Genomic DNA, 20,071 nt, shown 5'->3' on the forward strand with positions numbered 1-20,071 from the left:
ATAAAAGGGACCAGTAACACTGAACGCATTACTAGCACTCTGAATCACATGATTAAACTCTTTTTGCTTTGTTAGACCGGTGTGAACAAGTGTCTGATCGGTGCCTGCGGGCAATAAGCTAGAAGGAAAAACTGAGAGATATTTCTGCTGCAGAGAGAAAAAAAGAAGTGGTTCTGTCTCTTTGTTGACTCAACGCCTTTTTTCTATTTTTTATTTATTTTTTCTTAAACAGACACTGCTAAATGTGTTAAAAAAAAACTTATTTTTGACACTGCTAGCTATTTACAACAACCTATTGAGTTGAGTTGCAGAGACTAATTCAAAACAACCTTAGGAAGAAAAGAAAAAAACTGTTACTAGAACTGTCACGAGAATATTAAGAATACATTTACCAGGGGGATGAAATGCTCTCTTGATGAAAACTTGCAACAGTGCATTGGAACAGTGTGTGTGGGGGGGAAAGCAATTATTATTATTTTTTAAAGCACTGAAAATCACTGTCTCGCTTAAAAAAATACGAAGCCCCAAAACAGGAACCAAGCAGAACCTCGTTCTCTTTGTGCGCAAAACCAAACACTCGTGCCGTTTCTATTCATTGTGACTCGTCCTGCTCCCTCTCTCCCATTTGATCTCACCGTTCACTGTAGCCCTAAATAAAGTGAAAGGAGCAGCGAAGCCCACGCCCCTCGAATAAACGCCAAAGAAGAGAAAAAAGAGAACACAGACCCAGACACTGGCAGCCGTGCTCTCCGACACCCCCTGCAGGCTCTCAGGTGGCGTCGTCGTCCTCTTCGTCCAGGTGATAGTTGAGGGTGATGACGGCGCTGATGAACTCGCCGAGCTCCACGAAGTCAGCCGTGATGATGTTGATGCCGTTCTCGCCGGGTCGCTGCGACCGGGTCCACTGCATCATGGCCGGCAAAGCCCTAAAAGAGGGAGTCGAAGAAACCACACGACCAGCACACAGACAGACTTGTGTTAGCAAAAGAGGCGAAGAATGTCACAAAAGATGTACCTTAGAGAGGGGGGTGGTCGGTCGGCTTAACACAGTAAAGGGTCTGCTATGATCTCTGTAAAAGCAGCATGGATTATCCTGCAGCCAGACACCAGCTGGGGCGATGATGCTCTTGCTGGACTTGTTCACGAGTCCAACACCAGGGGAGGGTGTTACTCCTGCAGATGTCTTGACCCCTCTTTGTGCATGAGAAAAATCCTAAGAGCAGTTTCCTCCTCATGCTTGCAATGCTTGCAATCCTCCACCCCCCCCCCCCCCCCAACACACACACACTGTGTGGCAGAAGCTGTGCATGTAATTTTGAAGGATGCCCACATCAAAGTAACCACACGCCCGGTGTGCACGGCTGATAGTGGAGTTATCGAATGAATAATTCATGCAAATTGATGGTTTTTGCCGCTAAGGCTTTGTTTTTTTTTTTAAACAAACTGGGATCATTAAGAGGGAGTGAAATATAGACATGGCTAGGGGGTAAATCACAAGGAAAAAAAATCCTACACTATGTATACACAAAAAATGGAAGATAGAGAAAGGAGGAGGAGAGAGATGAGAGACGTCGCCTCGGGATTGTGGCAGCTGTTCAAAAAAAAAAAAAAAACTTGAATAAGGTCAGTGTCAGTCGCCCGGGGATACCTGTAGAAACCAACATGCTTCTGGATTTAGCTATAAAATACCACGATGAGTCACATGACTGTTTATGTGTGTGTGGTCTCTGTTGCCGGAGGGAATGCTGTAATTCTTAGTCCCACTGTGTGTTGGCGTTCATTTTGAATACCGTGTGCCACCAGTGGTGCAAATTCTGCCTCTGAACACGTTCTATACTCACACACATGCACACCCACCTTTCTGTGATCGTCTCCCTCAGTCCACTGGCCACACCTTTCATCACAGTGCTGGCCTTCGGTGTGAGAACAACCTGGGAGACAAAGAACGTTCCCTTCCTCCTGCAGGAGACACATTGGGCATTTACATTTTAGTCGTTTTGTTGTTTCTTTTCTAAATCAGTATATGTAAAGCACCGCGTGACATATACGCCGCAGAGAGGTGGTGCTACGTACTTTAATTGTCTCCAGAATAAATTATTTTAAGTGCCCACAACAACAACAAAAAAAAACACTTAGTCTGACGGGAACAAAAAGAGACACAATAATTTCACATGTAAATCAGTGTAAACTTTGTTGAAACTCTCTATAGATGGGAACTGAGGGGATGTGTAATTGGATGTCACAGAAACAAAGATTGTGACAAAATGTGCATTTAATATTCAAATAAAAAACAGTACAATCAGGTGATTTTGCACTCAAGATTTTATATATAAATAAATATATATATATATATATATACTTTTTCTGAAACTTTTACAAGACCTTCTAACAATAATTTAACTTCAAGCTGTAATCAGCAACTCATATTTAACATACAAAACATATTTAGTTTGCAAATAAACCTATGGAACGAACTCATAAGCTGGAAAGAATAAACTAAACCAAAGGCAAGGTTTATTAAAATAAACAACAAGTAACGCTTGTTACTTGTTGTTTATTAGTATCGATGCGATATTAGTATCTTATATCCACGATTTTGGAGTTTTTTTCGTGCGCTTCCTGATATTATTTTGCGCCGGAAGGAACATGCTCGCTGTCCCAAAGATGCATAACGTCGCGCGTACGGGTGAAGCCCGATCTTGCAGGCGCATCTTTGTTTTTAACAAACGTGGGGAGGAAAATAAATACATTGATGCATACTTTTTGCAGTCAAACTCCATCCATCCATTTATCTACTGCTTTATCCTCGCGGGGGGTGCTGTGCCTATCTCAGCTGACAATGGGCGATAGGCGGGGTACACCCTGGACAGTTCGCCAGTCCATCACAGGGCCACATACAGAGACAAACAACCATTCACTCACACTCTCACACCTACAATTTAGTCAATTTAGAGTGACCAATTCACCTAATCCCCATACCGCATGTTTTTGGACTGTGGGAGGAAGCCGCAGAACCCGGAGAAAACCCACGCACACACGGGGAGAACATGCAAACTCCTTGCAGAAAGGCCCTTGTTCCGAAGTTGTTCCAAACGAGGCTCAAACCCAGGAACCCGGGTCTTCTTGCTGCAAAGGCAAGAGTGCTAACCACTACACCAATCATGGGCAGTCAAACTCTATGGACAAAATTAATACCTCATGAAATCGTTTTTTAAGGGCCTTACAAATAACACGTATGATACCTGGAAGAACAGACATCAAATTACGTTTTCACCCTAACATCCACAGCGGTTATTAAATGTCCACAACGAAACAAAGTGAAAAGCAGCTGACCTGCGATCAGTGACGGAAGCCTGGAGAAACTGAATCAGCTTCTCTGGGTCTGTGGTGTTGGCCCACGGAGCTGGCATCATCTGGCCGGGCCACAGGAAGGGCACCTCCAGCGCCATAGGATGGTGATAGAAGACCAGTACCTGATACTCCTTCTCCCACAGATACTGCAGAGTGACCTGGCGGAGGAGGTGACACAGTGGGTTATTGTTGAAAGTGTGTGTAAAGTAAATCTTTTCCTGAGTAACAGAAACATCTAAACCGTTGGCTGAGTACGTGCTTTTAAATGAATTCAAAATGAGTTACAAAGCATCAGAGTCATTATTAAGCACCGTCGTCAATACTCAGCTCTGATTGACCACATGAGTTGTAAGTGGTGTTGTTGTTATTTTTAAGTTAAACTACCACATTTTAAAAGTCTATCTTTCTTGAGAAAAAAACACAATTGATTTGTTTCTTTGATTTTTTTACTATTTCAAGCTGTGAAAAAGATTTTTTTAAAAAAGTTTTATTGAAGACAGAAAACCAACTACCAAAATCATTCTTAAGGAATAATTGACGACGCAAAATTGGAATGAAATTTCTTTACTTATTTTAAGGACAAATCAATATTCTATATCAAATTATTCAGATTAAGTGGCCAGGTTATAAACACACATTATGCAAGGGACTGCAGTTGAGGGGAAAAAGTGGAAGAAGAGGTGGTAAAAAATACCACTCGTTTGTCTGCTCTAAATTCAGCCCAGACATTCCCGCAGAAGAAGTTCATTAGTTTCCCCGAATCCACCAGTTTCTCTGCACTTAATCCTCACTCAGGAGCAGTAAATGACAGGAAACTGTTGTCTTGGTGCTGTGGGTGATTCCCTCTACAGTAGCAGGATGCTCACATATACATTCACCACAAAGAAATCCTAGTACTCTGTACTATTAACTCACAGATTACACCAGCATCTATATGTGCTCTTAATGGTTAAACAAAACCTGAAGGCTTTGTCTTCCCCCGACAGCATGTGGTCCTTAAATGAGCTCTAAAAGAGACTCCATGCTCACTGCAGGTCCGTATCGTATCGATCGTACGTTGTTTGTTGACCTTTAATAATAATAATTCTGCATCTTAAACCTGCAGCGGGGAGCTTTTGTCTCAGCCCTCTGGCAGTGAGCGTTATTACACAAACACCATCGAACACAGAGGCATTTCCATAGTTTCAAGACATGAAATTGTTATTCATGAAGAGTCAAAGTAAAAGCTTACAACCAACTCCAAAAATCTGTTCAATAACATTTACATCTCTTCTTTCAGTGCTGTCCGGTGAAGAAATAAAACGCATCAATGGTAATCTTAATGTGTCCTTGTCATTGATGAATTCTAATATTTAGACTGTAATCCTAAACCCCCGACTGCAGAGTTTGCTCCATCTCCGCTTTTACATTGTTCTAGTTCTAACTCGCTTGTGGTCATAAAACACGTAACTTTCAGTACACAGTGCAGGAATCGTGTCACAAACGGCACATTTTAAAGTATGGTTAAAAATGCAAAATAGAGAGAAATTCACAGGTTTTATCAGCAGTGAGTGAGCTTGTTAAGCAGAGGTTAGAATATGGCAGACGTTCGTTGCATACGTCAAAGTTATGCACTGCAGAGTTAAGCTAGAGGTAGACCGATAGGGTTTTTTCAGGGCCGATACTGATACCCATCATTAGTAGTCAAGGAGGCCGATAATAATAATTAAATAAATAAATAAATTGATCTCTTATCGGCAATTGTCTATCCCTAATTTAAGATAACAATACATAGAACTCAATAAACTTCTAGAAATAAAAGTGCTAAGTAGAATCATATAAGGTTTTTTGGCTTGTCCTCATAGGAGAACCCTTTTTGGCTCCAGGAAGAACCTTTTTATAAAGGTTCCACCTAGAATATCAAAATGGTTCTTACTGGAACCATTAGTGTTACCAAGAGCCCTTGACAAACCCTTTCTTCTAGAAAGGGTTTTTCAGAAGCAAATGGTTCCAGGTAGAACCTCAGCCCTTTTGGAACCCTTATTTCTAAGAGTGTATTGTATGGGTCTGAGAAAGCAATAGCTACAGTATTAACACCAAATTTGAGATAAGTCCTTTCTCAATGAATACTCGGACACAATACAAATACAAACAACCAGTTTAGAGTCTCCAATCAGCCTAATCCGAATATGCATGTCGTTAGACTGCAAGCCAGAGTTCCCGAGGGGGAAAACCCATGCAGAAATAAGCCAACAGAAAAAGGTCACTCTGCGATTTAAACCGAAACCCTCTCGCTGTAAGGGGACAATGTGAGCCACTGTGCCGCAATGTCACCCTCAATCAGTAATTAAATTCATTTTAATGTGACAGTACCTCCTGAGCAAAGACAACAGGGCAGAGTTTCTCTCCAAACACCTCTCTCAGCATGGCCACCAGTTTCTCATGGTGCAGGTTCTGCACGCCATAGAAGTGGTTGAAGTCCAGGAAGACGACTTCTCGGGCGTGAGACGACAGGAAAGTACTGATCTGCTCGAGGCCTTCTCTGACCTGAAAAAAACACAAATATTTACCACACACTTATTAATATTAAAGGACATAAGGACTTGCAAAGACACATAACTGTGATGTACTCCAAAAACTTTGAAGGACCTTGTATGACTAAGCTCTCAGACTTCACTTATTTATGCAAAAAAATATGCACCGATAACATCGATATAAAAACAGTCATCAAATGAAAACCATCGCAACCATGCTCAGCACTGACCGTGGCACTGAAGAGCCCGTGGGCGAAGAACAGCTCGTTGTCCGGGTCTCGGGGCTTGGTGGAGATGCGCAGGTCAAAGAAGCGGATCCCAGCCTCCAGTTGGCTGTTGAAGTTCATCGTCTGCGTCGCTAACCACTTCCTCATTAGCTTCTTGGCCACTGTGCCAAAAACAGACACAAAGTTCTGCACCGTCTCGGGCTGCTCTGGGCCAACCGGAGACGCCTCGTCGATGTAGAAACTGAAGGAGTCATGGGAACCTGGGAACGACACAAACATGCAGTTAATGATATTTTTTATTAATGTGGTGGGAGAAGCATAATATGCTCATATATATATGAGGGGAGTGAGTGGTGGAAACAGCCTGGTCCTCACCTGTAGTATTTAAGCCAGTGTACATATACACAATAATATTTTCTCCATCCATCACAAAGGCTTAAAATAACAGCTCTGGTCAACAGGATCAATAATTTCCATGCATAACAACAACATATTGAATGGTGTGTGCTATTGAGAGCTGTCAAATACAATTATTAGTTGTTTTGTTATTAATATCATTATTATATGCCCCCCAGCTACTGTGTTTGGAACAGTTATAGATCCACTCTGCACTCTGAGACTTCATATAGTGTCGAACCAATTTGCTTGAATTTCACTCTGAGTTTTTAGGGCTACATCAATACCTTCATCTATAGAAGGTTTGGTTCTCATCCCTGTAAATGTCATCTCAAATGCCTCTGAATGCCACCAAGAGACAACTGTATACCTCAAGTTGAAGTGTGTACACTATTAAAGGCGCCATATGTAAGAATGTGGCCAAAAACGTTTACTACACTCAAATTCAAAATACAGAGGTCTTTTAGGTTTGTTTTCTCCGCCATTGTAGCTCAGACGTAACCGGCAACCTGGTGGTTTCTCGGCATCTGAGACTCTACTGACTGCAGTGATTGGTAGACGTCAGTAGTTGGCGCCACATGCCAAAACATGATTTGCAGACCACAAAATACACAAAATATATATTTTTTTAATGCGAATATTTTGGCTGTACTGTTGTTGTTGGTGAGTTCAGTTTGTTATATGAACATTATTCCTGAGTTTCTGTGACATATTAGGATGATTTTACGGCCAGTTGCTTTACATTTATTACATAATGAACCTTTAAGGACTCATTTTATAATTATGTAAGACAACAAAACCAGCAAATATTCCCATGTAAGAAGCCGAGGGTTCCAAACGTTTGACACGTTCACTTTGATGATTAATCAGTCGTCAAATCTGTTGTTGACACAATGGAATCAATAATTTGAGTCAAAAACAACAGTATCATTAAAATGAGAGTTCAACATTCTATGACAATATACACCCATGAGGGTTTCAGTTGTAGGTGGAGACTTTTGTTTTCAGTTAAAAACCTGATAATAAATCAGTGTGATGATTTCAAAAAGTGCTAAATTAGTTCCTTTGCAATTTTATTTTATGTCGATCATATTTATATATTGTAAATGAATTTTCATCACATTCGAATGAATCTTTGTTACTTATACTTAAATAAACATTTCGAATGGTCAAACTGATTAATCGATTATCAAAATAGTTGTCAATTAATTTAGTAATCGATTAATAATCAATTAACCAAACAATCTTTGTATCATTTTTGAAGGCAGCTTCACAAATAGGCAAACCGAGTGCGAGGATGAAGGTGAATGGTTGTTGGTCTCTACATGTTGCCCCTGCGATGATGAACTGTCGCCCCCCACCTTTCACCCCTACATCTGCTGGGATTGGCTCTGGTGCCTCCCACGACCCTCACGTGGAGCACAAAGTGCTAGACGGTGAATGCATTTCTAGGACATATCCATAAGTCCGATAATATCATGCAGAAAATGTTGAGGGAAAAAAGAAATAGGAAAAAAACACTGCAGGCTATGATTCAACAGATAGTTTTGACCTCTCCTCACGCACATAGAGAACACAGAAACGGAGCAAAAAAATAAACACGACTTGAACTCCAGGAACAAGCCTGGAACAAGTGTGTTGCTCAAACCCATCGTCCGTAAACGATAAAAACAACTGCATACATCCTTCTCTTCCCTAAAAGGTAGTGCAGACAAAAGCAGTTGTATGGATTACATTCTTTCTGGAACAATATATGCAGTCAGATGAGAATCACAAGGCCTTTTTCTTTTGATTATGCTTGCAAGAAATGTTAAATATACAACGTCTCAATGCAAAAACATCAGACTGACGACAAAGACACCTTTATCTAAATGATATGCATTGGTGTGTTACCTGCTACCTGCCCGGTTAATGTTGATTGTGTGTGGATTCTGGCAATAACACTGGACACGGTGAACGCACGTGTGTGTGCGTGTGCGAAAGACAAAGGGAACATGATGGAGAGACAATAAAAGAGGATGAGAAATTGATTGCAGTGATGAGAGCAGGAGGTGGATAGCAGAATTACTGCCAGTCTACTTTGCAGAACACACACAGGTTCGCACAGATATATTCTTCTTAGGACACTGCAAAGACCTGAACGGAACATTATCCCTAACCCTTAACCTTAACCATTTACAGCCTTAACCACAATTCAAATAATGGCTGTAACCTGATGAGCCAAAAACGAGATTCTGCCTCATCAGGACCAGGTTTTTAGTCCCCATGAGGACGACTGGTCCTGACAATGTTTATGCCAGAAAAGGTCCTTAAGATGTAACAAATACAATTACACACACACACATTCACAGAGAGCCTGAGATGACCTTCAGCTCTCCGTATTGTGGTGCCAGGTCTCACAGCATGACCATAAGCAGGGTGGACAGCTGAATCCTGAGGCATGTGGCAGCAAACGGGATCACTGAAGGCAGACTTGTGTCAGCAGGGTCGCAATGTAACAGAGACCTTACCACAGGTCCGTCGCTACAGCTAGTTTTGCTGGTTCTGCAGAAAATGACTTCTCATTGGCTTGGATTGAGCTAACTCATAATGATCATATATTTTTATTTCTATAAAAAAAAAAAATCGGTAACGCTTTCTTTTACAGTCCCCTAATTACCAGGTATTTACCTGGTAAATTCATGGTAACACCAAAGTGTTACTAGGTAATTACCAATGGTAATAAGAAAGTAAATACAGTGAAACTGTTGCCAAAATACTGGGCATTTACCTGGTAACTATATAGTTAATTATAGCGTGTTATTACTGCTGTTAATAAGAAGGTATGTACAGCTAAACTATGGCAAAACTATGGTAAATGTAAGTGTATTATTGGGTTATAAACTGGTAATAAGCAGGTACCTACAGTCCCCTAATTACTAGCTATTTACCCAAGGGGTAATCTAACAAACCTAACCCTAAAAATGTGTGTAATTACATGGAAACAAGCTTGGCTTTCTTTTACAGTACAGTTTTACTTTACTTACCGAGTACATTACCGTGCATTACCCAGTATTTTGGCAACGGTTTCACTGTATTTACTTATCTTATTACCCTTGGTAATTACCTAGCAACACTTTAGTGTTACCATGAATTTACCAGCTAAATACCAGGTAATTAGGGGACTGTAAAAGAAAGCGTTACCAAAAAAGGATAGTAATTACAATAAATGGGAATCATGTAATATAATATAATGTAATATATAATGTATTTAAGTTTCACAACTATGCATACACAAATCTATAGTTTCTGGGCTTTTTATAATTATAATGTGTTTGGGAAAGAAGTGCACTCCATTAAGAGTCAATTAAAATCACCCGTCCCCTACGGATCTATACAATCAGCTATATGCTATGAAGGATGAACACCTAAGGCCATCAAATTAAGCTCGCTTTTGCATAACTAACAAGTACTGGGTATGTATGGCAAAGGTTTGTGCATGATGATGTGCATTATTAGGGGGGAGGAAATATGTGAAAGCATTAAAGCTGTAAAGGACTAAACTGAAATTCAACAAAACCAAGATTTTTCAGCAAGTCCTTTCAAGATTTCGAAATTGAGTTAATCTTTAAGTTAATACAAACTGTGATCAAAATAACAGTATTCTTCCTTTTTATTTTGTCTAAACAGTTTAAACACACAAAAAAAGAGCTTTTATGGTGAACTGGTTAAATTCCGGGGCTATTAAAATTGTGGTTAGCTTAAGCTTACAGTTAAGAATTAACTGGTTTTGGGTTAGGCCTTCGTGCTAACGCATCACAGACCTGTGCCGCAGGTGCACTCACGGTAAATTGCAGTGGGTATAACACTCAACTCCTTATATGGGCGTCTTGGGTGTGCGTTTATAGGTCACATATTCAGGCTTTTAAAAAAATCAGATTTTAAACATATTAATTAGTTTTTGCTCAGGTGTGTTTATATGGTTGGTGAAAATGAACTTTTTTTCCAATCAGATTAAAGGATATAAGACACACACACACACACACACACACACACACACACACACACACACACTATGTTCTAAGGGTTAAGGTCAGGGTTAGGATCAAATCTCTAGAAGTCAATGCAGTGTCCTTAGAAGAACAGATGTGTTTGCGTTTGATCCTCCCTCACTTTGACAACTTTAGCCACGTCAGACACAATCTGTGATAAAGACGTGAGAATGAGGCAGAGCACAATCGCACAACAAAAACAAACAGATCCACGTGAAGGTGATGATGACTGATGATCCGACCTGCGCCGCTGACTGAATTGGAGCAAAGCGTTCAGATAAGAGAACTAGTGGTTTATGAATTTTCATTGCAAATCATTACCGCTCACTTTTAAGATCTATTTTAGGACGCAGAGAAAAGGATGAGAAAAGGTCTTGCTACTATTTTCCATCTTTTTTTTAGTTTTTTTTTTAGTGTGTGCACAAAGCACTCACTCTTCCACTGAAGCAGAACAATCGAAGTTTTCTTCTAGCACTTTTAATTTGGTCAAACTTGAGCTAAACTGAGACTCATGGGGCATATCATTTACAGAAAACAGCTGGATTGCCTCCACCTCTTTACCACTCTGTTTTCCTGCAATTTGTTCTCCCTCTCTCTTTCATTCTATTTGATAATCCATTGTTTGTTGTGAATTTAACTTCCTCCATTTTTTTTTTTTTAAACTTGTTTTTTACAGGCTGATTTCCTGGCTTTCAAACGTCTCACTGCGCTGCCAGTGTTTATCCTGGCATCCGATACCATTTATCCTCCTTGTTCAGGGGCTTAAGTGGCAGCAGAGGGATCTAGTCAAGGGACTGATGGACAGATTTACAGCTAAAATATGAGCCTTTTCTTTCACTCAGGGGAGGCGGCCAGACGGAAGATGCCTCCTCTGCAATGGATTAGTTTTTATTGCCTGCAAAGCAATCACAATTTAATACAATTGACTACACCCAGCGCCTGCACCCCCCCACCCTCCATCAAAGGTTTGTTATTCATTTTTTATGTTAAAGCTTTGTGCTCTGACAGTCAGCCAGACTAGGTTAGGCTCCCAAATATGACACTTTGGTTTGAAAGTGGGAACGGTTACATCTCTGATGTAAATTCAATCTTAATTCCAAGTAGTTATCACCTAATAGCTTTTATTTCTGATGCATTTTATATAATATGTAAACATCTTGGTCATTAGTGCTCAGTCTACATACAGTATGACCATATTTGCATCATAATATATTAAAACGAGGTTGCAGCAACCTGAAAATCCTTCTTTTTGTATCACTTTTTACATTGAAAAGTAAAGAATTACAGGCAATGTCAACAGGTAACAGTGTCAATTTAACGCATAACTATGTTAAAGTGACAGGGCAATATTGTTAGAGACTATCCAGGATTAAATAACTAACATCCAAGGATCCATTAGGAAAGCAGCCCCACAATGATGACCTGCTAAGTTAATGCCTCAGGCACCTGAAACCCAACAGAGAGGAGGAGCCAGAGGGACAAACATGAACGGACAAGCACCTACATGGTATGTTCCAGCCTCAAATTGAAGACCAATGGCTGGAAGATAGCAGAGAGGTGCTGATCATGGCTGCACAGGAACAGGCTCTAAGCACTATATCAGTAGAGGCTGAGGTATGTCACAGCAGGCAGGACCTCAGGTGTAAAGATGCCCCTGAGATAGTGCAGCACAGCACAGCAGGGTGTAAGATGCTGGCTGGGAAGGCATAAATGGAACACCACAACCAGGTTTGATGGAAAAGTGGACCAGGATCAAGATGGACAAGGCCTACAAAGGTGGTTGAGAACAACAGGGCTAAGTTCCTATGAGAATTCCAGATCCAAACAAACTGGTGGTGGCTAATCAACTGGACATGGTGGTTGTCCATAAGTAGCAGAAGGGGGCAGTAGTGATAGATGTGCCAATCCCAAGCTATAGCAACATCAAGAAGAAGGAACACGGGAAGCTTGAGAAATACCAAAGGCTGAGAGAGAAGCTAGAGAAGATGTGGGGGGTAAAGGCAACTGTGATCCCAGTGGTGTTAGGAGCTGTAGCCCCAAAACTAGGAGAATGTGTCCAACAGATTCCAAGAAGAACTTCCAAGATATCTGTCCAGAAGATCGCTAGGAACAGCTAAGACCTTGTTTCAGTCCATAAAGATGGTTAAAACCACAATTAATTGGTAACAATGTTACCTTTCTGATGTTTTATCCCAATTTATTAATTATCCCAATAATTCGCTTTTGGCCTGAGGCACTAATTCAGAGAGTAAATGTAAATATAATTAAAACACACGTGTGCATAGTTACTTGCTCAGACTTCGCGACATTGAAATTGATATCTTGCTCCTGTGCACACATGCAGGACACAGGTTCACATCTGTCAGCGCCTTACTCCAAAAATACTGGGAATCCAATTTAGTTGCTATGGCAATGATAATAATTTCACAGCCATTTCCTTCCCTCCAGCTAAACTTGTTTCATGGTGAGAAAAACTACAGAGGAACAGATTGACAGCACCTCTGGAAGTGAGCACCTCAGCCGACCTAAGATAAATGTAGAGTGCAGGCAGCAGTCTCCTGTACTAACCGTATCTATGCTGCATGTAACAGTGCTTAAGGAAAAGTAGCCGACCTTCACTGATCAGGTTGAGGAAACTTTCATGTTTACATCCATGATTAATCCTCTCACGCCTGTCCCCTCACCTGCTGTCAGCTGTAGTCTAGAAATGGCACAGGTCGACTGACTTTTAGACTACACAGGTTTGGTAACCCATGGTGAGTCATATCTAAGTAACCATGTGCTTGGCTGCTGCACTGTGGTCTGAGTCACAGCGTGATAAACCACTCTAAAAGTGTGTGCAATCACTCCAAACTAACAACTCAATGGTCAACACTTATAATCCGTTATGTCTGTCTGTACTCGACGAACTCTTCAGACAAAATTGTGTTATATCTGGTTTTTTTTCAATAATATTGAATATATTTATTCGTTTGAATGGAACATATCCAGTCAGTCATTCTGTTCTCTTGGATTACTTTAACCACATACTTAACATCCAGGACCAGCTTTGTCATGGCCACTCTGGCCTCGTCACCTGCAAAAGATATTACTCCAGACAAACACATTTAGTCGTAAAAGTCTTGCTGTGCCATGGTCGAGAGACGTGAAACACTACACCTTGCTTCCCAAACAATCACCAGAAAGGAAGCTTGTGCTCCAAATGGCCACACCCATTTCCTCTGTTTTACAGGATTCCATTTCAAAATCATTTTTATCCCCGCGAAAGAGGATTAAAATTTGACTGGTTTTTAGAAGTTGTATTTTTTTTTTTGTCTTGATTATATGCAGTGTACGTACACATACTGCCATTTAGGGGACATTTTGCAAGTACCCATTGAGTTTGTTTGTGCAGAGGAGTCTCTCATTCAGCCTCATCTTGCCTGCAACTAGGGAGGGCCAAAATGCTATTTGAATATTTGAAGGGATTATCCATCGAATATTTAAATACCCCACAACAAACACACAAAACTGATCATCTCTCCTCCAGTTCGTTTGTAATGAGCCATTCAGCAGAGTAAGTGAAAATACATGCTAATAAAAAGCATTAGCGCTCCAGCCAAATCCACACAACATACTTTAAATTATGCTCTACATCACATCAGACATTGTGTACGTTCGTCCCCACTCGCAAGAAAACAACAAACTAACTGGCGCAGCGACTTAAATGCATTCAAAGACCATCATCCCTTCTGTGGGATGCACAGCATGTTGATATTAGGAGCGGCTTCAAGATGCATTCAATAAACCTCTTAAATTTCATCACTTTCGCAAACACACCCACTTCGTGATAATAGATCCACCACACATTTGGCGGTGATTGGAGATGAAAGAATTGTTTTATCAGTCAGTGATAAAACAGTGTTCAGTTTCTTTTTTCTTTTTAATATAATTATGACTCTGACTGACTGTCTTTTTTAGAATCAAACGACTACTCAAATAACCAATTATTCATGCCCATCCCTATCTGAAAATTGACGGAAATAGCGCTCCTACCTTCCTAGTCTCATTTTTGTTTTTTTGCCTCTCGATTCAATGAATAAGATCTTTGAATTGGTCTTTTTCAGGCTCTGTGTTGATTCTTCTGAATGGTTCCCGTTTCAGTCATAATCTTAAAATAGTTGAACTGAATAACTGAGCAGCAGCCAGGTAGGCATGTCGCTTTTTTTATTTATTTATTTTTTTAATTTAGCTGGTATACTTCGCCATTAACGTCTGCAAGTGACACCACCTCCGTCCACATGATGTACAGAGGCAATATCCCTGAGGCGATTAACCTGTTTAACCTTTCTAAGTTATTAATTTAAGTCATTAAAAAAATAATCTCTTATAATGATGATAATCACTACACCTACCCCCTTACCTAATCCTTACCACAACAATGTAAATAGCTGTTGTCTGTCTATCACTATCATACAGCTGATTTTAAACTCATTTCACACATTATAGCAACAGCATATAAAGTAAAAGCCACTGTTGTTGTCCTACTCAAACCATTTGGGTACATTCATTGGCTTAATACCAACTACAATAGCATGAAACATCATAAAATTCAATTACTTATTCAGGATGATTTTGTATAATGGCGACAACAACTGTGCAGTGCTGGCAGCACAAACGCACTGGAGACCGTTATTGCTTTTTGGCAACAATAAAGTACTACACCATCACATCAGCCAACAAGGCAGATACACCACTCATTTAGCCTGTGTCAGATGTTAAACTAGTTCTTTTTAACCAAAAAAATGAATATTACAAGAGAGTTACGGGGAGCAGTAGTTACATGTTACATGATATTACTGCAACTAAAAGGGTGGGAAATGACACAGTTATCTCTTCTGTTTCTTGTCTGGCCCGTCTTATTTTTCCAGCTTAAAGAAAGGCGTGTGCTCTAAGATGAGACAAAAAAAAGATCCACTTGAAAAAAGAAATCAGTCAAATGCCTCTGTAAGGAAAGCATGCTTGCTTAACAAGGTCTCATGACATACTGGGGATTTGGGAATTTACCTCAAAAAAATCATTTAAGACGATCACGAATGTGAGCATGCATACACAACGATGTGTAAAAAAATCAGATGGATGTTTATAAAATCTATATCCAATTGGAGGACAGATTGAGAGCAGCTGGGCCGCAGGCCACAGGGCCAATGAGAGGTAATGACACCTAATTAAATGGGACAGAGCTTGTCCCCATGCTGCCTCTGCTTGGATGGATTGTGGTGCTGCGACACACAGCGCATGTCACATGACGCCAAGGCATGAGGTAATACATGCCATGCTGTTCCTGTCTAGCGATAGATTCAATCTATCCGTTTTCCAACGCTTTCCTTGGCATCCTTGAGAGCTGTGGTCAGCGTTGTGGGTTTAGGATGCCACGCCTCAGCAAGTGGAACGTCATCATTGCACATGGTAAACCTAAACACGTCAGGTATATGAGGTGGAGAGAGAGACTGAGGGAAGAGAGAAGGTCAAGCACAAAAGGATTAGACTGTCAAAGAATATGAAGAATGAAATGGCTTTGCTGTGGAAATGTGATTATCCACCAGGCGACAGACACAGGATCCACTAGATTACTGGTGGGCTTTGACTAGCAGCGTTTCTTAAATGAATGGAGTTAAAAGGTCCTGCAGACTCATTGGTTAGAGGTCCAGCAACTAATAATTCGACAAGATGTGGTCACCTGGGTGCAAAGACTGAAACCATCCCACTGCCTGTGTCTGTGTTCTTCAATGGCCACCACCCCACAGTGCCAACGCCAAAAGTCCTACAATCAGAGCAGCGTGGCTCATAATCCACTGTCAACCCTCAGAGTTTCATCCTTTTTTTTTTTTTCTTCATCCATCACTTGGAATATTTGGTCGAGAAGCATCTCGCTGTTACTTACGACCGAACCTGCGCGCACGAGGAGGAAAGACATGGCACTTCTCACATTGCGCAACAGGTCTTCGCCTTTGGTCGAGGAGGCTACAGTGAAAGTAACGGATTCATTTTGAGGTTGCGGTGAGTTGCGCTGGATATAAAGTAGAACATGAGTCTGCAGAGCAATGTATTTTTTTTTTAAAAGGTTTAAAATCATATCGGACATATTTAATTATTAATTACGCATCTAGTGCGCGTGGATCAAAAAAACAAAAAAAACAAAGATGCGCATTATCCTCAGTTAAAAGGAAACACCTACCGGGAATGGCCAGGTTGGTGAGCGGGATTGTGTGCATGCTCTGCGGTAAACTTGCCATCCAGTCTGCGAACCGCTGGTCGTTTCTCCCGTGAGACGAAGCCATGCTGCCGCTCTGAACAATGCTGCCTCCGTTCTCCCGGACCCGTGCCAGAGCCAGAGCCAACCTGGTGCGCGCGCGCGCGCTCTCTCTCTCTCTCCCTCCCTCCCTCCCTCCCATACACACACACACACACACACACAAAACAAACACACACACAGCAGTGCTACAGAGAGCGTCCACACCCCTCTGAGCAACACGCATCACATACATGAACACGCAGTTGTGCGCATCCATGAATGGCAAAGCGCGATTATTACATATCCAATAATGCGCAATCACAAAACTGCATCGAGGACATGAGAGGATTTAAGTTTGACAGAAACCCCAGTGTGAATAAATAAATAATTAAAAAAAATCTACAATCTCAGTAATAATTCTTGCTTTCAACATAATTACACAGCTGTGTCCTTTTTCAGAACACCCATCTCTTGATTGCAGGTATTCATGATAGTCCTTTTTTTTTTTGTATTTCTATTGAAATTAAATAACTGCTTCAAAATAAAGTTGGCTCTAAATAATGAGGTTGATACCCATTCTCTGTTTCTCTGGTCAGGCTCTTTACTTAACACTATGTTAGAATGCTGTTCATAGGGAGTGATGATAAACAGCTGACATACTCTGCTGTAATAAGCTGGAGGACCTTAACATGATGTATACTATATATTATAGAAATAAACATAAAAATCATTCATTTTCCAAATGTCCATCTTCACATCTGGTTGTTTGTGTGAAACATGAATTCAGAAACAACAAACTGCTTAAATCAGAACTCATTTTCACATCTGTCCTCCAAAATACAGCAACATTTATCCATCTAAAGCTTTCCTCTGATATTAAATTAAAAAATAAATACCACATGGTTAATCATTGCTGATTACACTTGACCCTTGTTGGAACATAAATTAATTGTCTGGAGTGCCAATTTGCAAAAATGTTCCCACAAGTGCGTTCAGTAAAGGCTAAGGACAACTGCAGTGAACAAATAAATGTATAATATGAATAAAGGCTGAACGATTTTGAATAAATATCTAATTTTGCGATTGCGATATGATTCGTACGGAGCCCCCAAAGTGACATGAGAAAAAAAGAAAAGGCATTGCGAGATGTCGGCTTTGAAACTTGAGATCTCGAGTTTGAAAGGCGAGATCATGAGTTTAAAAAAGGACAAAAAAAATTTTACGGAATTTTTTTTTTGAAAATATTGAAAATAGATTCATTGCGAGATGTCGCCATTGAAACTCGAGATGTCGACTTTCAAACTCGAGATTATATATAAAAAAAATAAAAACATTTTTTTGAAACTTGAGATTTCAAGTTTTTTTTTCAGTCACTTGTCACTTCGGGGGCTCCGTAGATTTGCGATATCTGAGGGAATGGTGATTTTTTTTTTTACCAATTACTAATTTTTTTAGATCTGTAAGAAACAAACATGTTCTCTTCAGTCTGTAGAGTAAGACGTGTATGGATCAAGACAATAATAGCATCTAAAATGATATTTTGACACACATTTTGGCTTTAACAAATATCGCCTCCTGCGATTTGAAAATTGCAGTAGGTTGTATTGCGATTTTGATTCATTGTTCGGCCCTAATAGGAATCAGACATTTATCATGAAAAGGAGGATGTAACAGTATAGAAGGTAGAAGCTAACATGAAGTCATTATGGACATTGTTGTAAGGCAATTTCTACTTTCTGAATGTACAACATGCTGTACATTCTTCACAGCAAATATGAATTAATTCAGTGGTTCAGCTGAAACTTCAGCGATGTTGCAGCTCATTACAAGTCCTGTAATTGATCATGATTGTGCCTACAGCGAATAGCCAATCGGTGCCAGTGCATGTCAAGTTGTCCTTGTTCAGCGCTGCTACTGTGAAAAAGCCACTTGTTCCTTTCTAAAGCCTGCCACGTTCCACTCTTTTTCAGCGCAATTCCAGCATCGCTACGAGGAAACATGTCGTCAAAACGTAGACTCGTAGGGCACCGCTCTGCGCTGACTCATTAGGAAATGCGCTGGATTAACATCAAAAGCCGCCGGGCAACTGCTCTTGTCACTTTCGTCCACTTTTCTGCTCGATGACTCAGTTGATCTTCTTGAACCCAGAAAGCCCACTGGCTGAATTCTCCAGTTATTCAACAGCCCCTCGGGTAACGGCAGGGCCTCTTTACATGCGTGGAGCGCTCGCATGATGAATGTCAATGTGCAGGCCACCATCCGTATATAGAACGCTCTAACCTGTAGAGTGTCACAAGACATTCCTCTCAAATCATTGGTTCCATAAAGCCGTGATTTGATAAGCTGAACATTCTGAACAAGGAAGACAGCACAACTCTTTTTGTCTCAACACGGACAAAAGAAAGAATACAATTTGTCTTATTGGTCTCAGCACACAACATTGTATTTATATTTTACACAAAGGCAGGGAAACGGCACATGTCTCGGTATAAAACTTAAGGCTTCGTGTTTTCTGGCTGAAATGGATGACACACCTGCCAAGTTAACAACCGACATATGAGGCAGGTCGATGTTGTTCATCACTTTGTAGTCATACATACACATACTTAATCTTACGTTCAATTAATTACTCAAGAAACAGTTGCTGCTTAGTGCAATGCAAATTTAAATAACGTCACACACACACAGAGGCCGTTCTGATGAAGTGAAATGACCAGACCTACTTGACTTAGGTTTCAGTTAGTAAATGTGATTAAATGATTGATGCATAGTATTAACCTTTGCATCATGCACTTGTCAGTTCAATAAACAGCTATGTCTATTTCCTTAATCATTCCTTAGATCAGACCATCTTCAAAAAAAAATCCACTTGGTAACTGCATCTACTGATTACCAGGGATTTAAACGGAGGCATTTGTGATTCATAAGCTTATTTGTCCATTAGAGGCTATTATATTGTTTTTCATAACGGTTTTTCCTCTGAGGAAATTAAATCGACACAAACCAAAACACATCAAAGACAGCTCCTTTGCAAGCTCCTCTATATTTGCTGCATGGTTCTCAGATTGGGGGACACCTAAAAAAGAGAAGAGAGAAGAGACGGGTCACGGTTATTGTCCTCAAAGTTAGAAATTGAAATATGGGTGACACTCGAGGGTCTAAGGACAGAGGATGTTAGTAACCCTGTGAAAGACCAGTGTTTGGTAATTGTGGGCTATATAAATAAATTTGATTTGATTTAACTTTAGATAAGGGAACACATATTAAGCATTAACTAAG

The 20,071-nt window shown here is 40.4% G+C and overlaps 2 protein-coding genes across 2 annotated transcripts in view; both read right to left on the reverse strand.

Moving 5' to 3' along the window:
* Positions 1 to 769: 769 nt before the first annotated feature.
* On the reverse strand, positions 770 to 16,841 carry plcxd3 (phosphatidylinositol-specific phospholipase C, X domain containing 3; the record flags this gene model as incomplete). Its single annotated transcript, XM_083904437.1, has 6 exons — positions 16,736 to 16,841; positions 6,095 to 6,351; positions 5,704 to 5,877; positions 3,334 to 3,509; positions 1,858 to 1,959; positions 770 to 926 (listed from the first exon to the last, which is right to left on the reverse strand). Exons 1-6 carry the CDS (start codon positions 16,836 to 16,838, stop codon positions 770 to 772), a joined length of 969 nt encoding a protein of 322 aa, XP_083760563.1. The 5' UTR covers positions 16,839 to 16,841.
* Positions 16,842 to 19,226: 2,385 nt separating this feature from the next.
* oxct1a (3-oxoacid CoA transferase 1a) overlaps positions 19,227 to 20,071 on the reverse strand; it is a 42,076-nt gene continuing 41,231 nt past the window's right edge. The window contains exon 17 of the mRNA XM_083905307.1: positions 19,227 to 19,868. Coding sequence (XP_083761433.1) covers positions 19,833 to 19,868 — 36 coding nt within the window. The 3' untranslated portion in view covers positions 19,227 to 19,832. The remainder of the gene's footprint in view (positions 19,869 to 20,071) is intronic.

Source organism: Microchirus variegatus, assembly GCF_963457635.1.
Source record: "Microchirus variegatus genome assembly, chromosome: 18".
In the NCBI taxonomy this organism is placed as follows: Eukaryota; Metazoa; Chordata; class Actinopteri; order Pleuronectiformes; family Soleidae; genus Microchirus; species Microchirus variegatus.